This window comes from Triturus cristatus, chromosome 3_1, assembly GCF_964204655.1.
Source record: "Triturus cristatus chromosome 3_1, aTriCri1.1, whole genome shotgun sequence".
NCBI classification, from domain to species: Eukaryota; Metazoa; Chordata; class Amphibia; order Caudata; family Salamandridae; genus Triturus; species Triturus cristatus.
Genome location: NC_140583.1, coordinates 50,009,131 through 50,030,296, shown reverse-complemented (window position 1 = coordinate 50,030,296; position 21,166 = coordinate 50,009,131). Strand labels below are relative to the sequence as shown.

The 21,166-nt window shown below is 44.5% G+C and overlaps 1 protein-coding gene across 1 annotated transcript in view; it reads right to left on the bottom strand.

Annotated features, from left to right (window-relative positions):
- The window catches only part of LOC146859676 (embryonic protein UVS.2-like), a 30,560-nt gene that overhangs the window by 1,592 nt on the left and 7,802 nt on the right, over positions 1-21,166 (bottom strand). The window contains exons 3-12 of the mRNA XM_085643434.1: positions 20,495-20,560; positions 18,678-18,818; positions 18,464-18,581; positions 12,689-12,864; positions 10,937-11,018; positions 9,036-9,163; positions 7,069-7,190; positions 4,824-5,049; positions 1,731-1,849; positions 848-1,070 (exon numbers count right to left, since the gene is read on the bottom strand). Coding sequence (XP_085499560.1) covers positions 848-1,070; positions 1,731-1,849; positions 4,824-5,049; positions 7,069-7,190; positions 9,036-9,163; positions 10,937-11,018; positions 12,689-12,864; positions 18,464-18,581; positions 18,678-18,818; positions 20,495-20,560 — 1,401 coding nt within the window. The remainder of the gene's footprint in view (positions 1-847; positions 1,071-1,730; positions 1,850-4,823; positions 5,050-7,068; positions 7,191-9,035; positions 9,164-10,936; positions 11,019-12,688; positions 12,865-18,463; positions 18,582-18,677; positions 18,819-20,494; positions 20,561-21,166) is intronic.

Sequence of the window (21,166 nt, the reverse complement as noted above, 5' to 3'; positions counted from 1 at the left end):
AGGGTTAGATGTGGGAGATGAGGCTATATATTAACTAGCACTAGAGAGCTTTGTTATGGGCATCATCTGGAGATGTGAAAGGGTCCAACAGTGGCCACAGCTCTGTTTGAAAGTGTATATGAACACCGCACACTGACTTCAGGAGTAAGTGGAAACTATTTCAGAGCTCTCAGGAATTCAAGAACGTTGTTTTTTATCAAGTAAACGAGTACGTGTTTGTTAATCCTTTTCTGCTGCTACCACACCAACCTCATTCACTTACCGAGTGGTGCTTATTGGTCAGACGTGGGCAATCCTCCACATGCTGACCTTGAATGCTGACTATTTAACGTCAACTTATACATGCATATTATAGTTTCCCCGCCCCTACTCCCCTATTTATTGAGTCTTGTTCTCTGATTTAAATTGTGCAATCCTGCACTAATTGACAACACATGCAATAGTCAAGGAGGTCCTATGCAATGTAAGGTATTAGGTGTTAGAACTTTGTTTGAGTATTGGTGGACATGTGAGTGGTTCGGCCTTCCAATGCACTAGGCTCACACACTTACATTCATTCCATGTACAGTTTGTATAAATATCTTCCATTGATCCCTGTGGTTAACGGGTGGACTATAGGGCCATTTTGTGGTTTTTGTATACGTTGTTTTCTTGACAGAGAATTTGGTATCTCTAAGCAGGCTCAGCATCCAGAGGGTACAGGCTAACCTCAAGCACAGTGAGCTAAAGCAAATGCCTTCGTGCAACACAGGCCTTCCGACACTTTTTCCCAGATAAGAGCAAACACCTCCCTGCTGAGCCTCAGTGATGAAGAGCCAGTGGGTCACTTTACCGCAGATAAACTTACCGAAGGTGTAGGTGGCCTGGAATCCCTTCATATTCGTTGACTCATCACTGTGGAACTGGAGAAGAAGGAAGCTCCCGGTGGAGGTCACTGGTGGGACTAGACTGGATCCACAGTATTTCCCAATAAGCGGGGAGGTGGTCTTGACACCATCGAAAATAGACAAGGAGTCATAGGCGCATTCTGGATGAGATTCAACTGCAAAGGATGTGAATGTCAATGAGACCTGCAGGGTGTAAAAGAAGTATGTGTTAGTCCTTAAATGATACCGCTGTCATGCCAGCAGGAGACAGAGTGCGTTGAGGAAGAAAACTATGTGACAGTTGTTACTGACCACCTCTATCATGCCAGTAGGGGACAGTGTGAAACAAGGAAGATGTATGCACTGGCTCCTATTTACTATTACTGTCTTGCCACCAGGAGGCAGTGTGACATAAGGAAGCAGAAGTATGCGTTGGCCCCTATTTATCATTACTGCCCTACCAGTAGGGCGAAGAGTGGCATAAGGAAGGACAAGTATGCTTTGGCCCTTATTTACCATTACTGTTCGACCAGCAGAAGGCAGTGTGACATAAGTAAGCAGAAGTATGCTCTGGCCCTTATTTACCATCACTGTCCCACCAGCAGGGGTCTCTTGAGCTCTTATATATACACAGTTCAGTGCCTAGACACCTTCATCACCCAGAAGTGACAGATGATCATTTGAGTGGAATGGCAAGCTAGGTAAATTTTTTAAACATGACTGACTACCTGTTCTGGAAAATCATGATGCCATACTACCGCCTTAGGCAGAAACCTAAGAGGAACTTCATGATTCCAGGGCCTACCTGGCTTGTGTTCTTAATGCGTTCTGATTGTCAGTACATTGGGTAGCTGTGGCACTTACCTTGTATCCAGCTGGAGCCACGAGGTAGAAACCACAGTCCATATTGGCACCGTAAACATTGGGGAAGTAGGGGGAGGAGACGGTGCCAGCAGAGCTGGTGAACGTGCCGCCACATTTTACTGTCAAACGAAAGAAAAAATCATCTTAAGTACTCTGCAGCATTGAGTTCTGCACACAAGTTTGCAATGTCCTCACGCACAAAACAAAGAACAGCTCAGCTTCAGCCCTTCAACAACAACTGTGTGCCAAATTGGAGGCAAGAGAAGGGTTCTGCCTGAGGCCCCCTGCACGCTGTTTGTACTTCAGCTCACGTGTCCCTAAAATAGTGGTCCATGGCAAGTAATTGAAGATATAAGTGCACATCTGGGAACCAGCTGCGTAATGTCATGAGGTCCCAGCCCGAAAGTAAACATTTTCTGTCAGGATAGGGAATAATAGAGCTCATGTCAAGGGAGCCGTTCTGTCACTATAGGACCCCTACTATCAGAGATCCTTGTTGGTATACTCCCACGTCACTTACTGTTTGTGTGTCCATATATTTTGTGCACAGTGTGAGCTTTGACAAACCTGATCATCAGTGGGCAAGATTCCACAGGCCAGGAGATCAGAAACAAAATACCACTAATCCTTGTACCACCCCCACTCCCTTCCTCAGTCTCAAGGGGATTATGTCAGTATATTGGGCCCACGACACCTCCTTGTATTCCGTGGGTAGACCTCTATTGATTCTGAGAAACAAGCACTTTCTGCAGTAACCCTTATGCCAACATGAAAAGAGATCCTCAGCTCACTGGGTGCCAACAAGAGGCCTTTGCGTCCTCTCTCCCCCTTTGCTATAGGAGGCCTTTGCTCCCTCCCTCCCCGGCCTGAGATGTCCTGACACCAAGGACTGTATTATTGATGAAGGAGGTCTTTGCGATCTCCCTCTCCTGACCGAGAGCACCCCAAAACCAAGGACCGTACCATTGCCATAGTAGGCCTTTGCGACCTCCCTACCCTGACTGAGAGCTGCCAACCCTGAGGACTCTACCATTGCTGTAGGAGCCGTTGCGCTCCCACCTCCTCTGTCTGAGTGCGCCCAACACCAAGGGCCGTACCATTGTTGTAGGTGGCCTTTACAACCCACTCCCTTTCTGAGAACGTGTTGACAGGAGAGACCTTACTATTGCTGTAGATGGACACTGCGACCTCCCTCCCCTGACTTATAGTGCCCCAACACGTAGGACCATACCACTGCTGTTATGTTGTGTTAGCTGTACTTATATAGTGCATGGCTACCCCAACATCAGGGCGTCCCAGCGTAGCAGGCAGGAGACCAGGGAAAGTGATGCTAGTTGGATGGAAAGAAAGCCAGGCATAGTCTGTTTCTGAAAGACCAGGGGACAAGGGCGCAGAATGCATACATATCGTGCGCTAGATGGATGAAAACAACCAGGTTTTGATCTGTTTTCTAAATGCCCAGTGATCGTGTGTGCTGAGTGCTGTGAGAGAAATAGAGTTCCATACGGCTGGGGCCAAGGACCTAAAAGAGATCCCGCCCGCTCTACTCCTGTGTACCCTAGGAGTGCAGGCCAAATGCAGGTCTGCTGAGTGCAGTGCTCGCATTGGGACATATCGTGTAGAGAGCTCCTGCAGTTTTTGGGGGCCCAGGCCATGTAAGATCTTATGGGTGGTGCAGAGAGTTTTCAACTGAATTCTCTGTTCGATAGGCAGCCAGTGTAGGTGGTGCAGGAGATGGGATGTATGGCAGTGCAAATAGAATGCAGGCAGCTGCATTCTTTGCCTTTGAAGTCTCTTCATGACAGTTTTGTTTACTCCAAGTAACAGTCCATTGCAGTAATCGAGGCATGACAGCACCACCGATTGAATAATCACGAGACGGATGGAAGCATCAAAAAACCCAAAGATCGGTTTCAAACCCCGTAGGTGGCCAAAGCATGTACCAGCCGCTTTTTTGGCGTGAATTTCGAAAGAGCGGGAGTTGTCCATCAGGACCCCTATATTCTTAACTGCACTTTTCGGTTGGGGAGGAGTGCCCAGTGCGGCATGCCACCACTGGTAGTCCCATTTATGAGTGTCCCGGCCTACCAGAAGCACCTCCGTTTTTGAGGAGTTAAGTTGAAGATAGTTATCCGCCATCCAGTTGGAGATGGCCAGGACATCTTAATGGAATTTCAGTTGGTCTTGGGCTGGGTTATTGGTGAAAGTGAATATCAATTGCGTGTCCTCCGCGTATGATATCATATTGATCTGCCGAGCTTTGGTCAAGAGGGCTAGAGGAGGCTGTAGGAGCACTTTGCGATCTCCTTCCCTCCTGTTTCTCAGAGCTCGGCGACACCAAAGACCATGCCATTCCCATAGGAAGCCTTTACAACCCACTCACTGAGAGCAGCCTGACACCAAGGACCGTACCGTTGCTGTAGGAGGTCTTGACATCCCACCTCCTCTGTCTCAGAGCGGCCTGATACCAAGGACTGTACTGGGGCTGTGGGAGGACTTTGCGACCGTCCGCCCCTTTCTGAGAGCGTCCTGACACCAAGGACCGTACCATTGCTGTAAGAGGCCTTTACAACCCACTCCCTTAACTGAGAGTGGCCTGACACCAAAAGCCGTACCATAGCTGTAGGACGCCTTGCCATCCCACCTCCTCTATCTGAGAGGACTCAGCACCAAGGGCCATACCATTGCTGGTATAGAACAAGGCCTTAAAATTCACCCCCTTGTGACTGAGAGTGGTCTGACACCAAGTACCTTCATATTACTGTAGAACTCCTTTCTTCCTCCCTCTCATTACAGAGACCGCTCCACCATTAAGGGCTGTACCATTGCTGTAGTAGGCCTTTGCGACCTCCCTCCACTGACTGAGAGCATCCCGACACCAAGCGCCATTCCATTGCCATAGGAGGCCTTTGTGACCTCCCTCCCTTGACTGAAAGCACCCGACACAAAGGACCATACCATTGTTACAAGAGGCATTTGCGACTACCCTCTGCTGAAGGAGAGTGTCCCGACGCTAAGGACCATACCATTGCTGTAAGAGACCTATACATTCCTCCTCCCTGTATGAGAGTAGCCTGACACCAAGGACCGTACCTCTGCTGTAGAAGGCGTTGAACCCAGTGGCTGTGATAGAGCTGTCTGTCACAAACTCCAGCAATATCTGATTTCCGGAAGAGGTGAATGGCTGGAGCTGTCTGGTCCCACATGCTCTGCTGAGTAAGACTGGGGCTGTCTTATTGTTGCCATCATAAATTGTGAGATAGTCAGAGGTGCAGCTTGGAGATGATTGGAGATCGAAGGCATCAAACAGCAGAAGAATCTGAGAACAAAGATCAGTAAATTAGACATGCGACCATCGATGTGTCTAAAACTTTCTATCCATCATTTCTTTTAAAAAGACCTTATTTTCAATTTTTGAAAGTTATCAGCAGATTAGACTCAGTCGGTGATTTTGCATTCACTTTTGGACAATACCTGCACCTCTTCACCTCGACTCTTAAATTTAGTGACTGTTTCCGTTTACAGCCTCCCTCAGCACCTTCCCTCCACTTCAGTTGTGTGTTCAAAGAGACATGACACCCTTATGTTGTTCCTGCACCTCCTGTCTTCTCTCGTTGTGCCTCTACTTGTAACCAAACCTCTGCTGAAGCTCAGGTATGTCTTCAGAAGAATTTACAAGCTGGGGGCATGTTTATGAAAATGGTGGCACTGGGCAGCTCAACAAATCATGTTGCTGCACTGCCCTGCATCACAGGGAGAGGGAAGCTATGCACCGTATTTATCCAATATGGCGCATTCCGGTCCTCTTCCCCTGTGATGGCACCATTTTGGCAGCATAGTGTCAACACAGGAAGGGGTGCCTTCCTGCACAAAAACAATCCTGAGAGGCTTTTTCCTCCTTTAATGTGTGCTATGGAATACAGCACACGTAGAATGAGGAAAAATACGTGGAGGAATACAAATATTTCTCCTACTTATGCCTTCCCTGGGAAGGGGTTACATTTTGGGGCATTCCTAGGTTTAAAAGTCCTTGTAAATCTGGGAATATGTCAAAATCAATGGGAGTTGCATGGGAACACTGACCGCAACATCACGGGAATGCCTATCAAAGAAGAGTGATGCATGACAGCAATTTGCACTGCATTGCCTTACTCCAGATTTATGAGGCCACTCAGAGCCCCACAAAGTGGCTGAGCGTGGCTTCATATACCTGTCATAGAGGATTGCGTTGTGCATATGCCATGTTGCGTGGTGCAAGCATGGCGCACACCTCTCATAAATGTGTCACTGGATTCTTGATTGCCTGTGCTAAGATGCAGTTTTCCACCAAACCGACGTACCTGAAGGAGTTACCGGGAAGCTAAGCTTGTGTAAGCTTCGAGACACATGGTAAAGTTGGCTCCTCACTGGGCTCATAGTGAAGGCCCTATACCTCTCGGGCACTGCATCAGGATTGCCAATTACCTGTGACCTACCTTTGAATGAGTGATGCCCAACAGCAGACCAATTAAAAAAAGAAGGCTGCCGCCCTTCAGAGTAAATCTCACAAAGGATTTCCACACTTGGGAAGGGTTGTAGGTTAGAATATCGAGCAGAGAAATATCACGTACAAAAACATTGTAGCCAGAATATTAGCTATCGCGACATCCTGAGTATGTAGAGCTAAGCACAGATTTACTACTCTCCGCATCACCCTACCTTAAAGCCATATATCTATATCTTATCAAGATAAATGTGAAATTAAGTATAGTAAGTCTATACTTACCTATACATATATTGAACATAACCATATTTTGGTAGCTGATATTTTGGCTATGATTTTTTTGCAGCACAATATTTAAAATTCGATATTCTTGTCCCATACACTCAAGGGATAATACCTGTCGCTGTGCACCCCAGTATTCTGTCCTGCTATACTGTTCATTAATAGATTAACCCTTACATGTCCATATCCTTTGGGGAACTCCTCTGGGATTCCCTCTCACCTTTGTTTACTGCTCCCATGTGGCATTTTTTGAAGCCCAATTTGAACTAGATTAAAGTCTAATTTAGTTGCCACTTGTAGACCCACTCTTTAAACTTTATTCCATCTACTCTGCAGTGGCAGCACTACTGTAGGTTTCAAGAATGTCTTCTGATTGTTTTTTCTCTGAAGCTCTGTGGTAATAGTACTAACGTCATTGGAGATAACATTCCAAGGGCAGATTCTTCTTCTCCCAGCTGATGGACCACTGTAACCATAAAGACCTGCCTCAGCAGCTGCCTCTGCCACCTGTCAATCATGCAGGTACTAACCCAGTGGACTCTTGCAGGAGGAAAGCGGGACTTACTTCATTACCTTATCACTAGATGAAGGCACTCGGATCAGGTAGACACAGTTAACGTTGTTAGGGTATGAGGAAGGGTTATTGGGTGACGTCAGGGTGCCGTTTGGGTCAGTCAGAAGAGTGCTGCACAAATCTGAAACCAAATATGAAAATTAAATGTCTTGAAACTGCACAATGACCCTGACACGTAGAGCTTCAATGACTCCTATCCAGAATTTCTCTGTTATATTCATTAGTATTTAAGCAGGCATCTTATATCTCCACCAAGAATAAGCTACTTGATCTAAACAATGATCTATGTGGCTGTTGCATGTCTTCGCAATGATATGAAAGCATGCAAAAGAATATAAGTAGGGACCAAAAACTACCCAGGGCACAATGAGATTCAACACAAACTTGCCTGGTGCAGATAAAACAGCAGTAGGGGGGGGATAGGGGTTCGGAGACATAGATAAAAAAAAGAAACTCTGCAAAAACAAATTATTTTGCACCAGGAACAAAATCTTTTTATCACTCCACTTTCTCTGTGCTGGTCTGTAGAGAGTTATACATTTAGATCAAAGGAACAAACATGGTGTATATGGCTATAAAGCCAATGAAACCCTAATTTGAACTCCATAAAGGGAACAAACAGGGTCATAAGGAAACTCTAACATTGAAATCATCTGAAACACCAACATTAGAGGAACATTTTTCCATAAAGAAGGACATAGTGCTCAGATCTCATCAGGTTAAGAATGGTGGGATTTAGTCAGAGGATAAATGATGGCATTTCATCAGAAGTAAAAAATGGGATCCCACTAGTGGATAGATGGTAGGATCCCATCAGTAAATTGATACGGGGATCACTGCATGAGATGAATTCCAGGATTTCATGAAAGGGAAAAGAATGTTAACTGTCCAACAAGGGTATGAATGCCTGGATAAAATCACTAGATGAATGCCCTGATTCAAAAATGGTCAATGATGTGGTCTCATGGGTTGATGTAGCCAAGATGCTATGAGTATATGAAAGCTGGGATTCCATTGTGTGTCAGATCAATCAAATTAAGGCACCAGTACTGAGATCCTATTACGAAATATGTCCTAGTATCTTATCAGGAGATTCGTAAGGATCCTGTCAGAGACCAAACTGACATTGTAGCCAGAAATAAATTGTTGGATCCTGTCTACACATGAATGCTCTGATCCAGGATACAGGATGCACCGAATCTATGCTGGTAGTGGAATACTGGGATCCATAAGTACATTTATGCTGGGATACCATTATGGATAGAAGCCTCACATTGCACTAGGGATGAATGCTAGGATCCAATCAGAAAATAAGTGCTGGAATCCAATCAGGGGGTCAATGCTGGAGACCAATCAAGGGAATAATGCTCAGATCCAATCAGAGAATAAATGCTTGAATCCAATCATGCAATAAATTCTGGAATCCAATCAAGGGAATAGTGCTCAGATTCAATCAGAGAATAAATGCTGAAATCCAATAAGGCGATAAATGTTGGGATCTTATCAGGGCATAACCACTGGGATCCCTTCAGGAAATACATGCTGGCATCAAGTCATGTGATAAATGCTGGGGTCCAATCTGGGAATAAATGCTGGAATCCCATTGGGGCACAGAGCAATAATACAGTTATAGTTGCCTACCTTAGCTGAAGATGGTGAAACATCTTTATCATGGCTGATACTGTTAGATTTATCGCCCACATTCCATACATTGGACTATCATCTACTGCTTACTTACTTGCATATGATATTTTATATCATTTATTTAACGACCCTAGTATCTAAACACAATAATTAATTTCATAGGATGTTCTCTACAAAAAAAGACAAAAAAAGTCCCATGATTGATTATAGTGTTGGAAATTGATCAGGAATCATTAAAAAACATAATGTTACAGCCTAGGAGCAAAGGATATTGCGACTGCTATGAAATTCCAGACTCTATCTGCCGGCATGCACTCCTTACTGCACTGGTACAGGGCGTTGATTTTGGAAACATCCAGTTTGCTAAGCCCATCTCTCTGTCCGATGGGTACGTCAGGATCTGGCTTGGGGACCATGCTTGGCTGTCCAGATTTGTTACTGAAAGCATACCTGTGTAAACGAAAACATCACAGGTAAAGGCCACCATGTATGTGCTGTTATAATTCATTATTCACCCAAAAAACTATACAGAGAGTCCAGGTTCAACTACAGCGGGAACAGGTGGGGGTGAAATATTTGGTGTTTGCTTAAGGCATCGCGTGTCTAATGGTTTTACTGAACTAGCCACTGTAGATCCTGCCTAGCTCAGTCTAAAACTTAACAGTTCTCCATTTCATGAGCCTCTAAGGCATTTGTGGCAGTGCACGCTCACCTTAGCACCCTAAATCACACTCAGCAACTCAGATCCTTAAAAGCACTGATTTAAAAATGTCCTCTTGTTGAGTCTCACAACGTTTCTTCTTACGACAGAGACGTCAGCAATGAGGTATCAACCTCATGCGATTCATCAATAATGGCACTTCAACTCTAAACTGAGTATGTTACCCACTCAGACAGCATTTCCCTGCTTTCTGCACCCATGGACTTCCCACTCTATGGTAACATGTTCACATACAGAGCGTCAATCCTAACCACTCATGTTCACCAACACAGCCATTATTACGTATCCCGCTTCACATACAGAGCATCAGTCTTAACCAATCATGTTCATCAACACAGCCATCATTTTCTACCCTGCTTCACACGCAGAGCGTCAATCCTAACCAATCATGTTCACCAACACAGCCATCATTCTGTATCCCGATTCACATACAGAGCGTTGGTCCTAACCTTTCATGTTCACCAACACAACCATCATTTAATACCGCCACTGCAAATACAGAGCCTCAGTCCTAACAAATCATGTTCACCAACAAAGCCCTCACTCAGTACCCCTTTTCACATAGAGAACGTCAATCCTGACCAATCATTTTCACCGACACAGCCATGATGGCACCACTCTTCCTCGTCCATGGACCTTCCACACTGTGGGAACATGTTCACTGACACAGCCATGAGTCTACAGGCCTTTCTCACATTTATCACCTATGGCTTTTCCAAATTCTGGCATTCATGACTCTTCCCCCTAACAAACAAAGCCACCATTCAGGTGCTCTTCTTCACATATAGAGATTCCAATATGTACCAAGCTCTGACCCCTGTATCGACTCCACCACCAAAGGTGAAATAAACATCACCCTCTACTTCCCATTTCCAGCAATCTTAGTGCTGATTAAAGAGATCACATCAAAATGTGATCAGAATCATTAGGTGTGATTTAGGGTTTGATGGACGATGGATTAAGGGGGTGGAGGAGGACACTAGGAATGCCATCCCAATGGTACTCCATCTGCCAAATTTAGAAATGGCCTCAGCTCAGCAGTCATCTCTACACAATTAAAGGAACCATCGTCACTGAAGTTCCTTTCAATTACTAAAGGTTTTCATCCCGGTTGTGGGAATCGTTATTACTTTCTTCCAGTCGCACACTGCTAGGTTTTTCCTGGTGGTGGTGGACAGGAAATTAAATAAGCTATTATCCTGTTCACCCTAAATATGGCTGGCATTGTAATGTCATTCCTCAGATGGACACTACTCCATACACTATCAGAGGAAGTATTCCATCAGTAGAGCCAACGGGGGCTACATTGACAAAATACTTAGGGTCCACCCATCTCAAAATAAAGCGGGTAGTCTAGGGCTTGGCGAACACAGTAATCTTGTAATGTTTGCAACAGAGTACTGTCTGACAAATTCTTAATTAGGGTCACTGCCTATATGCTAAAGCCTTCAATGAGAGTTTTAAACAGGAAATCTCTTCTTATCTGAGCATCGGAGACTTACCTCCCATAATGCATCACTGAGGAGTAGTCGTATGGCAGGCCAAGGTTGTTGGTGTTCTCTTTGTTAAAGTTGCTGAGGTCTTCTGTTAAGATGAGCAGACAATAAAGATGAGTTAGTGACGACTATGCCTGACAGGGAACATTCGAAAAAAGAGAAGATCCCAGCTCACTAGGGGGCAAGTCTGCTTCTGCCATATCTGAGGTTAAATAAAGTCTACTGGCTAGGCTGTCAAATGTGGAAAGGAAATTTCAAATCTCAATTTTGACACAAGATCTAAAAGGATGTGATTTGAGGTAAATCACTCAATCGCACCAGCATGTGAAATTAAATTGTGTAATTCCAAATTTAAATCCTATCTGATGAAGAGCCCCATCTTGCCCCCTAGTGAGGTTCACACTAAATAAATCCGGGAGCGATGCATTGGAGTTTCGGCCAATTTTAAATATAACTCACTGTTGTCTTTTGAAGGGAAAATCATCTAATGCCAGCTCAGTGCAAAGTATTCAGGAGGGATTTACAATCCAATGCAATTGGCTTGTAAATCAAAGTTGCTTAAAGTAATGCACAGTTGCTCTATGCGCTGCTTTGCAATACTTTGTATCAGTGGTGGCTCCTCCGTTAAGGCGGAGGAGCGTCGCCCCACTGCTTCGCAGTAGGAAACATAAAACGATAATAACTCATGTTATATATCTTTTTAAGTTTCCTTCTGCTGCAGCAGCTTTCTGGGTGGGTTGGGTCTGCTCTGTGGACAGAGGAGCAGGGGAGGAGTGATTTCCCCACTCCTAAGTGCACAATGACTGTTTGGTTGGCCCTCTCAGGCCACCCAAAATGGTCATGCACTCTTCCCATATTTTCCATGCAGGCTGTATTACAGCCTGCATGGAGAACATGCCCCCCCTCCACCCCCGGGTAAGCACCGATACACTGCACTCAGACCAATCACAATGCTGCTTTGCAGTGTTGTGATTGGCTATCAGGAGACTTGGAGCTGGGTGCTTCCTGTATCCTGCTGCAGGACAGTGCAGGAGGTAGAGGACATAGGTGAGGCGGACGCCAGCTGGCTGGCCATCACAGGCAGGCGTTTTAAAAAAAAGGGGTTTTCGTGCCCTCACCTCCCTGCCCTTGCCTGCACCCCACTACCCAAGTCCAATAGCAGCAACTACTGCTTTGCATCAAGGGGGAATTCGATGGGTTGTGCATGGGCATTCCTATGCAAACACCCACAGGTGTAGACATAAATTCCTATCTACAAAAAATAGTAAACCGGAATTTGGGCCAAAATCCTGCGCTTCCTCAAGAGAAGTGCATGAAGTGAAATTTTTCATTTCTCCTTCCTTTTCCCACTTTGCATCTCTGCTGCATTGAATAATTGTATTCTATAGTTGGCAGTCACTGATCCTCAATATCGACATCAGGACATAGGCATTTTAAATATGGGTCACAATATATCCAGTGCCAGGAGTTTTTATGTAGGCAAACAACAAATGGATTCAAATGAAGAATTGCTCCAGTTAATGCCGTCAGCAGTGGTAACTTTTGTGAAAAGGACACCTGCCTGTGACAGTAACAAATATTGATCGCTGTAACCAAGGGTCAGATTGGTAGAAATGGTGTGTTGGTGGCTATCTATGATAAAACCTAAGCTGAACAAATCCGGGATCCATATCATTGCCAAGGTGAGCCCATCAGGAATCTGAGCCATACTCAGTTTTTTTTCCCAGTGGTAAGTGGAGCCCAAAGGGTGTCACTGACCAGGCGAGATGTTCTGTGTCATGATGGTCAAATAGTTGTCGCGGTCACTGCGGGCATGCTCATGGTAGAAGCCCAAGGCATGGTTCAGCTCATGCTGGATGACTCCTTTCCAAATACATTCCCCGGAGAGAGATACCTGCTGAAGTCCCCCTATCTTCCCGATGTACGACCAGCACCTAGGGGAAAAGATGGACAAGGGAGACCCATAAATCACTGCAGTAGCACCTTCATAGAAAGAATATTACAATCTTACCCCATACAAGGCATTGACCTGTGTGTCTCCTCTCCTACTGTCGTAATATGCAAGGGAGAAGGGATTCTAGGACAGTGACAATGTGCAGTCTAGGTTGTGATAAAAAGCCTTGCATGCAAAGGAAAGCTGTGTCATCCTCACCAATTTGATTAATTTCTGGCCTTTCATGTGACAGTGTTTGTCCCAGTGGACTCCATATCTGGGAGTATTTTCTGCCTGGGTGGGCAGATCTACCAGCTGTCGATGGGTAAATCTGTTCAGTCCCCCATAACTAGGATCTGTTCTCCAACTCAGTCCGTTTCCAGTTGTGTGTTGCATGTTACATGTGTGTTGTGCTGCTAAACAAGCACATACATTGCATGTGGTGTCCTAAAATGATGGGTCCCTTTAGGATGTCTTTATCCTTTGTAGACTTATTTCTGCCTCTGGAATCTTGGCATGGAGACCTCATGGATCTGTATGTGGTTCTTTCCTATTAGTTTCAACATTTCTGTCCAGCAAAAGGACACATGACCCACTCCTGCCCCGTGTTGTGATGGACATTGCCTAGAGAAACCTGTCCAGTCAAACACCAGACATATCACAGCCATGTTCATATGTTGTAGCATTTTCTTCCAATGAACCGGCGAATTATAGACACCACCATAATAAAAGAGTTCCTAGTTGTAGCAGAGAACAACATAACATCCCCCTGTAGGATAACACTATGAGTGGGCTACAACTACACTGATGTACTAGAAGCATGCTTGGATACTGCTTGAGGTTGTATTTTGGCCATCTTCTGTTTTTTAGGTGTTCTCTATGTTAACTCACTTGCTTTCCTTTGTGTAAATACAATGCACAATCAAAATAACAAATAGCCTTTACTCGACTTTTAGTTAATCATGTGCAATAACGTTTATCGTACTGGGAGATTCAAACCCTCAACAACCTCCTGGAGCAAGCTTCAGCTACTCATACTTGCTGCTCTTAAGCAGTCACAAGTACAACAGGAGTAACTTAGTGTTAGACACTGTTTGCCTTCCAACCTCTTGTTTTTACTGACTTAGTTTTTGCTGCCCAAAGCATTCTGCGCACTTTACCACTGCTAACCAGTGCTAACGTGTTTGTGGTATTTACCTAAGTTGTGGTAACATTGGCCTATCGACAGTTGGCTTACTTAATTTACTTATAAATCTCCAGTAATGTTCACTAAATGTGCTCATGGCCTGTAAATGAAATGCTACTAGTGGGCCTGCAGGAATGATTGCGCCACCCACTTAAGTAGCCCTATAAACATGTCTGATGCCTGCCATTGCAGAGCCTGTGTGTGCAGGTATAAAATGCCATAGCGACCAGGCAAGTTAAACCTCTTACCAGGCCCACATCTTCCTTTTAATACCTATAAGTCACCACTCGGATAGGCCCTGGACAGCCCAGAGGGCAGGGTGCAATGTATTTTAAAGCAGGACATGTGCTTTTAGGTTTTACGTGTCCTGGTAGTGAAACATTCTTACATTTGTTTTTCACTACTGCAAGGCCTATATCTCCCATAGGATAACATTGGGATTACCTTATTGCATCCATTCTATAAACATCATTTCCAAATGGGAAGATATGACAGGGTCAAGTTTGGTGTCTCTGGAATCCTAATTTAAAATGCTAATTTATGGTGAAGTCGGATTTTACAATCCTGAAAATGACACTTTTAGAAAGTGGAAATGTTCTTGCCTTAAACATTTGGGGCCTGCAGCCTGTCTTTGATCACATGTTTGGGGTGGACGACAGCCGGGCTTTGTTTATTCCAGCCAGGTCTGAACACACAATGGGATTTTAGGTGTGACCTGATAAGTCATCCTGACAAGATGAGAGGGAGGAACTGGGCACAGCCTTACTTTCACTTGGGGGATAAGGTTTCGGATTTAAATGAGTATGAGATTTCCATGAAGAAGCTTGACCTGCATTACCTTCCTAAATTGAGTACAGTGCTTGAATGCTATCATTTTGGGAAGAGGATGCAACGCCAAAGCGAGAGCGCAGAGCAGTACATAACAGAGTTACGCAGGTTAGCTTCAACTTGCAGTTTTGGGAATTCCTTTGAGGAACAATAAAGGGATCAGTTTATACTGTGTTTCTCTTTGAAAAAGTCTAAAGAGGCCATGTGGCAGAAAGACTGTAGTGCATGCAAGCAAGAATGAAGCAGCTTCAGTTAAGGTGGTGGCAGAGAAAGACAATGAGAATAAATAATTTCAAGGTAAAAGTGACACAGGAGGCAAGACAGGTCACAAATGTTTAGGCAAATGCTATTGGTGTGGTGAGTTAGGCCACATGGCTACTAGTAAAAAGTGCCCGGGATGGAAAGCAACTTGTAAGAATTGCAGAAGGAAAGGCCATGTTACTAAATGTTGTAAATCCACTATCAAAAAAGCAAGGTAGGTGAATTGTGAAGTTGAATTTGTAGAAGAGGTGGTTGTGTTGCAAAACAAGGCTGACGGTTTGGAAGAGTCTTTTGAAGTGGTACAAGTCAATGGAGAAGCCCTTAGAACTTGGTTTTTCCAGCAATAGCTCGACGTTTCTTTTATTTAATCAGCCTGTCACACTCACCCAGCGCCGGGACACTCGGCCAAGTAGCTGCGCGCTCTACAAATATCCTAATAATATAATAGAAGCGGTCAAAATGTTGTTTGACTCCGGAGCCAAAATCACGTTGATGCCACTTACGTTTAATGGAATAGGCTGCAAAACAAAGTGAAGCTCTCAAAGCCAGACATTAAACCCGTGGGTATGCTGGGGAACCAATAAAGTTGGCTGGGAATTTTTGGGGGTCTATAGAATTCAAAGATCATATAATACCTGGGAAGATATATGTGTTTGTGAAAGGTGACTCCTTAATAAGTTGGATTCATCAACGTGATCGCTATGTGTATCTGGACCCCAATGCGAATCCTTCTGTTTTTGTAAAAGACATTCCAGTAGTTTGCAGTGTTTTGGATGGATATGATAACTTGCTGAATGAGTTTTCGAATGTTTTCAGAGAAGAGCTGGGGTGTCTGAAGAGCTATGTATATGAGATTAAGCTTAGAGCCAATGCACTTCCATAAGTGGCTAAAGTTAGGAGTATGCCTTTGGCAGTCAAGGATAGAATGAAAGAGGAGTTGGACATATTGATTGCTGGCAGGATAATTAAGAAATTAGAAGCTTCTGAATGGCTTGCACCTGTGGTTAAAGCACGCAAGACCAATGGTGATGCTAGGTTAATTTGAACTAACTTAACAAGGCTGTGATTGTTAACCACTTTCCACTCCCCAATATCAGTGAAACTCTGTTTGTTGAATAGGGCTAAACATTTTTCTTCTTTAGACCTTAGTTCGGCGTATCATCAAATTATGCTGACTGACCCTTCACACGATTTTACCTCGTTTGCCACTCCCTATGGTACTTTTACGTTTTTGCAGTTGACCTTTGGACTCATATCGGCAGCTTCTGTCTTTCGAGGGCAATGGAAAAGGTATTGAGGGGTGTGGCAGGGATGAAGGTTTATCAAGATGATATTTTGCTATTATGGTCAAACATAGGGGAGCACAATGGAAGGTTTATGAGGTGCTTAGAAGATTATAGGAGGCAGGGTTGACATTGAAATGGAAAATATGTAAGTTTAATGTACCTGAGATAGAGTAGTTAGGACATCTAATCACTGGATCAGGGACTCGGCCAAAGAAAAGATTGGTGAACACCATTAAGAATGTGTCCTTGCCTAAGCGCAAGGGAGAACTTGTGAAGTTCTTGGGTATGGCAGAATTCTATAACAAGTTTGTGCCAAAATTCGCTGAAAGAGCAGTTCTTCTCGGGTCTCTGTAAAGAAGAGTAAAGAACATATGTTTGAAGTGATGGTTGTGAGAGGGAGTATAAGGACATGAAATCTGGTTTGGAGAAGGCCTCAGAATTAGGAAGTTTTGATACCAGGATGACATCATAGTAATGATGTATGCCAGCTCCAAGGAGTTGGGAGCTATCTTGAGGCAGAGGCGGAGGGAGTGTTTAGAAATGCAGGTAAGACTGATGATAACAAAATCTGGAATCTTAATAAGGTTGCCAAATGCAGCTCTGTTCTAGGAAGAGAATTAGCTTCTTCAAGCAAGGAGTTGTTCGAGGAGCTCAAGAGTCGACCCCAACAAGTAAGGAAGAGACCAGCTTGGTTACGTGACTGTGTTTAATTATACTTGGTTATGTTACTATGTTTAATTTTATTCTAGTTATGAATTTATATCCTTATTAGTGTTTTTCACTTTGCATTTTTTTTGGTTTAGTTAAGGGGGGTGAATTGTAATTATTTTACAATATCTTTTCTTTTGGGTAAATGAGGGAGGTGATGTGGTATCACAGGTTACAGAAACTTTAGTATGCAGGGTTATGTAACCAAATGGTGAAACGCAAGCTGGTATCCAAGGCATCAGCTCTTGAGATTAGATTGTCAGTGAGAGGCAAAGGAAACGGTTGGATGCTGACAACAGCCCTCTCTGCAGATGGGGTCTCTGTACAACTAGATACTTCAATAAAGGACTTAAATAAAACATGGCATGGCGGTCTCTACAACTTAACAGGTGTCCTGTGCTCTTATCATCCACAGGCAGGGTCTGGAGGTAATGAGTCTATCCTATGGATCCCTATCCCGTGTGATGCTGAATGTAGGATCAGTCCTTAGGGTTCCCTGTGCTCGTACGCATCCACAGGCAGGATCTGAAGGTAATGAGTCTGTCTGATGGAGTCCTATCGGTGTAATGCTGAATGTAGGATCAGTCCTTAGGGTTCCCTGTGCTCTTACCGATCTGCAGGAAGTGCCTAGAATTAATTAGTCTTTCTGATGGAGCCCTATCTGGTGTGATGCTTAATGTAGGATCAGCCCTCAGGATGCCCCTTGTTCTTACCCATCCACAGGCAGGGTCTGAAGGTAATGAGTGTATCTGATGGAGCACTATCTCGTGTGATGCTGAATGTAGGATCAGTCCTTAGTGTGCCCTGTTCTCTTACCAATCCACTGGTAAGACTTGGAGGTAATAAGTGTCTCTGATGGAGCTGTACCTGGTGTGATGCTGAATGCAGGATCAGTCCTTAGTGTGCCCTGTTCTCTTACCAATCCACTGGTAAGACTTGGAGGTAATAAGTGTCTCTGATGGAGCCGTACCTGGTGTGATGCTGAATGTGGGGTCAGTCCTTAGGGTGTCCTATGCTCTTACCCATCCACAGGCAGGATCTGGAGGTAATGAGTCTATCTGATGAAGCTGTGTCTGGTGTGATACTGAATGTAGGATCAGTGCTTGGGGTGCCATGTGCTGTTATCTATCCACAGGCAGGGTCTGAAGGTAATGAGTGTATCTGATGGAGCACTATCTCGTGTGATGCTGAATGTAGGATCCGTCCTTAGTGTGCCCTGGTCTCTTACCCATACACTGGTAAGACTTGGAGGTAATGAGTGTCTCTGATGGAGCCGTACCAGGTGTGATGCTGAATGTGGGGTCAGTCCATAAGGTGTCCTATGCTCTTACCCATCCTCAGGCACGATCTGGATGTAATCAGGTTCCAACGCGCGGGTCACAAAGCGGATGCAGGTAACTGTTGCAAACTCACTCATTGCATCTTTGATGGCATCCACATCTTTGGCACCTGACGGAAAAAAGAGGCAGGATGACATAAGTTGAATCAACCTGGAAAGGTATCTATGGAGGACAATCTCGAGCACTGGTGTAAACGTGAACTCACTGTAAGTGGGACTAAGGGTGTAAGGCACAGAGACGGTCCCGTCACTGGATTTAGCCCAGAGGCAGCTGTTGTTTGGACATATCCTGGCACTGCGGCCTGGTTGTAGGGCGATGTCTCCCTCGTGGACCAGCTGTGAGCTGCCTACAATAGTAAAAGACAGTGACAGTGGTCAGTGTCTGCATTATAACTGGAAGGAACAAGAGCACACGGAAGAGAAGGAAGCTGATTTTAGGCCTAAAGTGTGATTTCAAGAAACACATAATAAAATGCAAGAATCATTGTGGTGGAGGAAGATTTCAGGTAAAACATCAAACTATGACATCATCACCTAATAAATAAATGACCCCAGGGACTAACAAGGCCTGAGCACACAGGCATCCTTGAAACCCTCAGGGGTGATTTGTTGCTCCCCATAAATCCTTGCTTGATCCACAGTGAGTGATTGCAGCTTTTAATGTTTACTGGGAATGGTTTCCTGTGTCTTACATTCCTATAGTGTTGTCATCATGTCATATCAGGAGTTAATTATGGCATCACTAAAAGCATTTTACTGGCTTGCCATAATAAATGAGAACATATTGAGACAGAAAAATCAGATTAACAACTGCAATGGCTAAAGGTCTTCTAAGCGCTTTATGTCTTCTTTCAGCAAACACCAGCAGTGACGTCACCCTAGATTTAGTGTAATTCTTCGTCCACACATTTGTATTAAGTCTTTACATCTAAACTAGGATTCTACATGTCATTATCTGTCTTACATACAAGTATGAACCAATGTATAGAAGTATTTGAATATTTACTAATTGAACCAGACAAACGAGCAGGATCGATTTACACAATTTGTAGCACACAAAGGGTAGTTTGATTTTCATTGATATGTTTGTATTAACACAATCCTTCAGAATATATACCAGTGTGGGCCAATCATGTGCTTTGATTAATAGTAGTAGTTCTTTGGTGATGACATGATACATATCTGTATGTTGTTGCCAGATGTTTCTATGATGTGGATTTGAAATGTGTTTGGGGAGGACTTTATTTCCCAGAATGCATTTCTTTTTCAGTGTGTTACTCCGCTCCTCTGTATGTTTTTAAAAGGGTGGCATCTGTCCCCAGATATTCTGCATTTGTCAAATACGAGCCAGTGATTCTGTATTGAGACCAGGTGTAAATGGCTGCTTCAATCTGCACTACAGGCTGCAGTGTCAGGCCTGAGACATGTTTAAAGCTCTACTTTAGTGGGTACCACAAGGAGTGCTGCTGCCCCGAAGTAGAGTTTAATGTACACGCCCTGGGTACACCCAGCACCAGATACTAGGCACTTACAAGTAAATTAAACGTGCCAGTTAGGGGCAGGCCAATGGTACCGTGTGTTAGGGAGAAGCAGAAGCACTTTACCACTGGTCAGCAGGGAACGAGTCCTAAAAGCCAACAAAAACGAGTTCAGAAAAGGACGGCAGAGGAAGGCACAGATCTGGAGTGACCCTGCAGAGAGGGCCGCGCCCAGGACCTTGGTTGTCTCTGGTGATGATCGTGAAGACACCTGGGCTCAGGCTCACTGTTGACTATCTTGTAACAGAGTGTAGCGCCAAGAGGCCTGAAGTTTTCTCTAACTTTGGTTCTGTTTGGTGACGATCTCGAAAATGTCTGAGACAGGGTCACGGCTGACTATTGTTTAACAGAGTCTAGCGCCCAGACACCCTGAGGTTTGCGCTATTCTTGGTTCTAGCTTGATCTCAAAGGCGCCTCGGATCAGGGTCACAGTTGAATCTTGTGTAACAGAGTCTAGCGCCCAGAAGCCGGAGGTTTTCTCTTACCTTTGTTCTCTTTGGTGATGATCTCGAAGATGCCTGGTGTCATGGGCTCCTCTGGATCCTGGGTTTCTGAAAGAGAAGGCACATTCCCAGCTTCACATCAGCTGCTGGTGCACAGGAACAGGCGATTCAGAAATCAATTATGAAAGATGAAATATTCACTGGAATCAAATGTGCATCTGTGTTTTCTTTGCACAAAATGTGCATTTCTGGCAGCTCTCAATCATGATATTGTGTGGGAGGGGGTGACATGCGCAGAGCCCTGTAGGTGCCAGGATATATGTGTCAAACAAGGAAAGATGTGCAGGCCCATGTGTCTTATGGAAGCTCTTACAATGCCTGACTTTCTAAATCCTTTCCCAAATACCGGCTGTAAATACACAATGGAGCGGGTCGATCAATAAACCGCTCCATTTCTGTCACCAGCCGATGGTGCTCAGGGTTTTGCTTCTCTGTGGGCGTTTCTCTCATTCTCACTTTTCTATCTTGGCAACTTCTCTTTTGCTCATGCGGACAGTGGTGTGAATGCTCCTCCTTTCATCCGCACACCTTGTGACTCATAGCAGCATTATGTACGTGCACAAGGCACACATCATACTCTGTATCCGTTTGTAAATCCACAAAAAGAGATTTAAATGGATTCATTAGATAGTGCACGATGCAGCCGCCAACCGT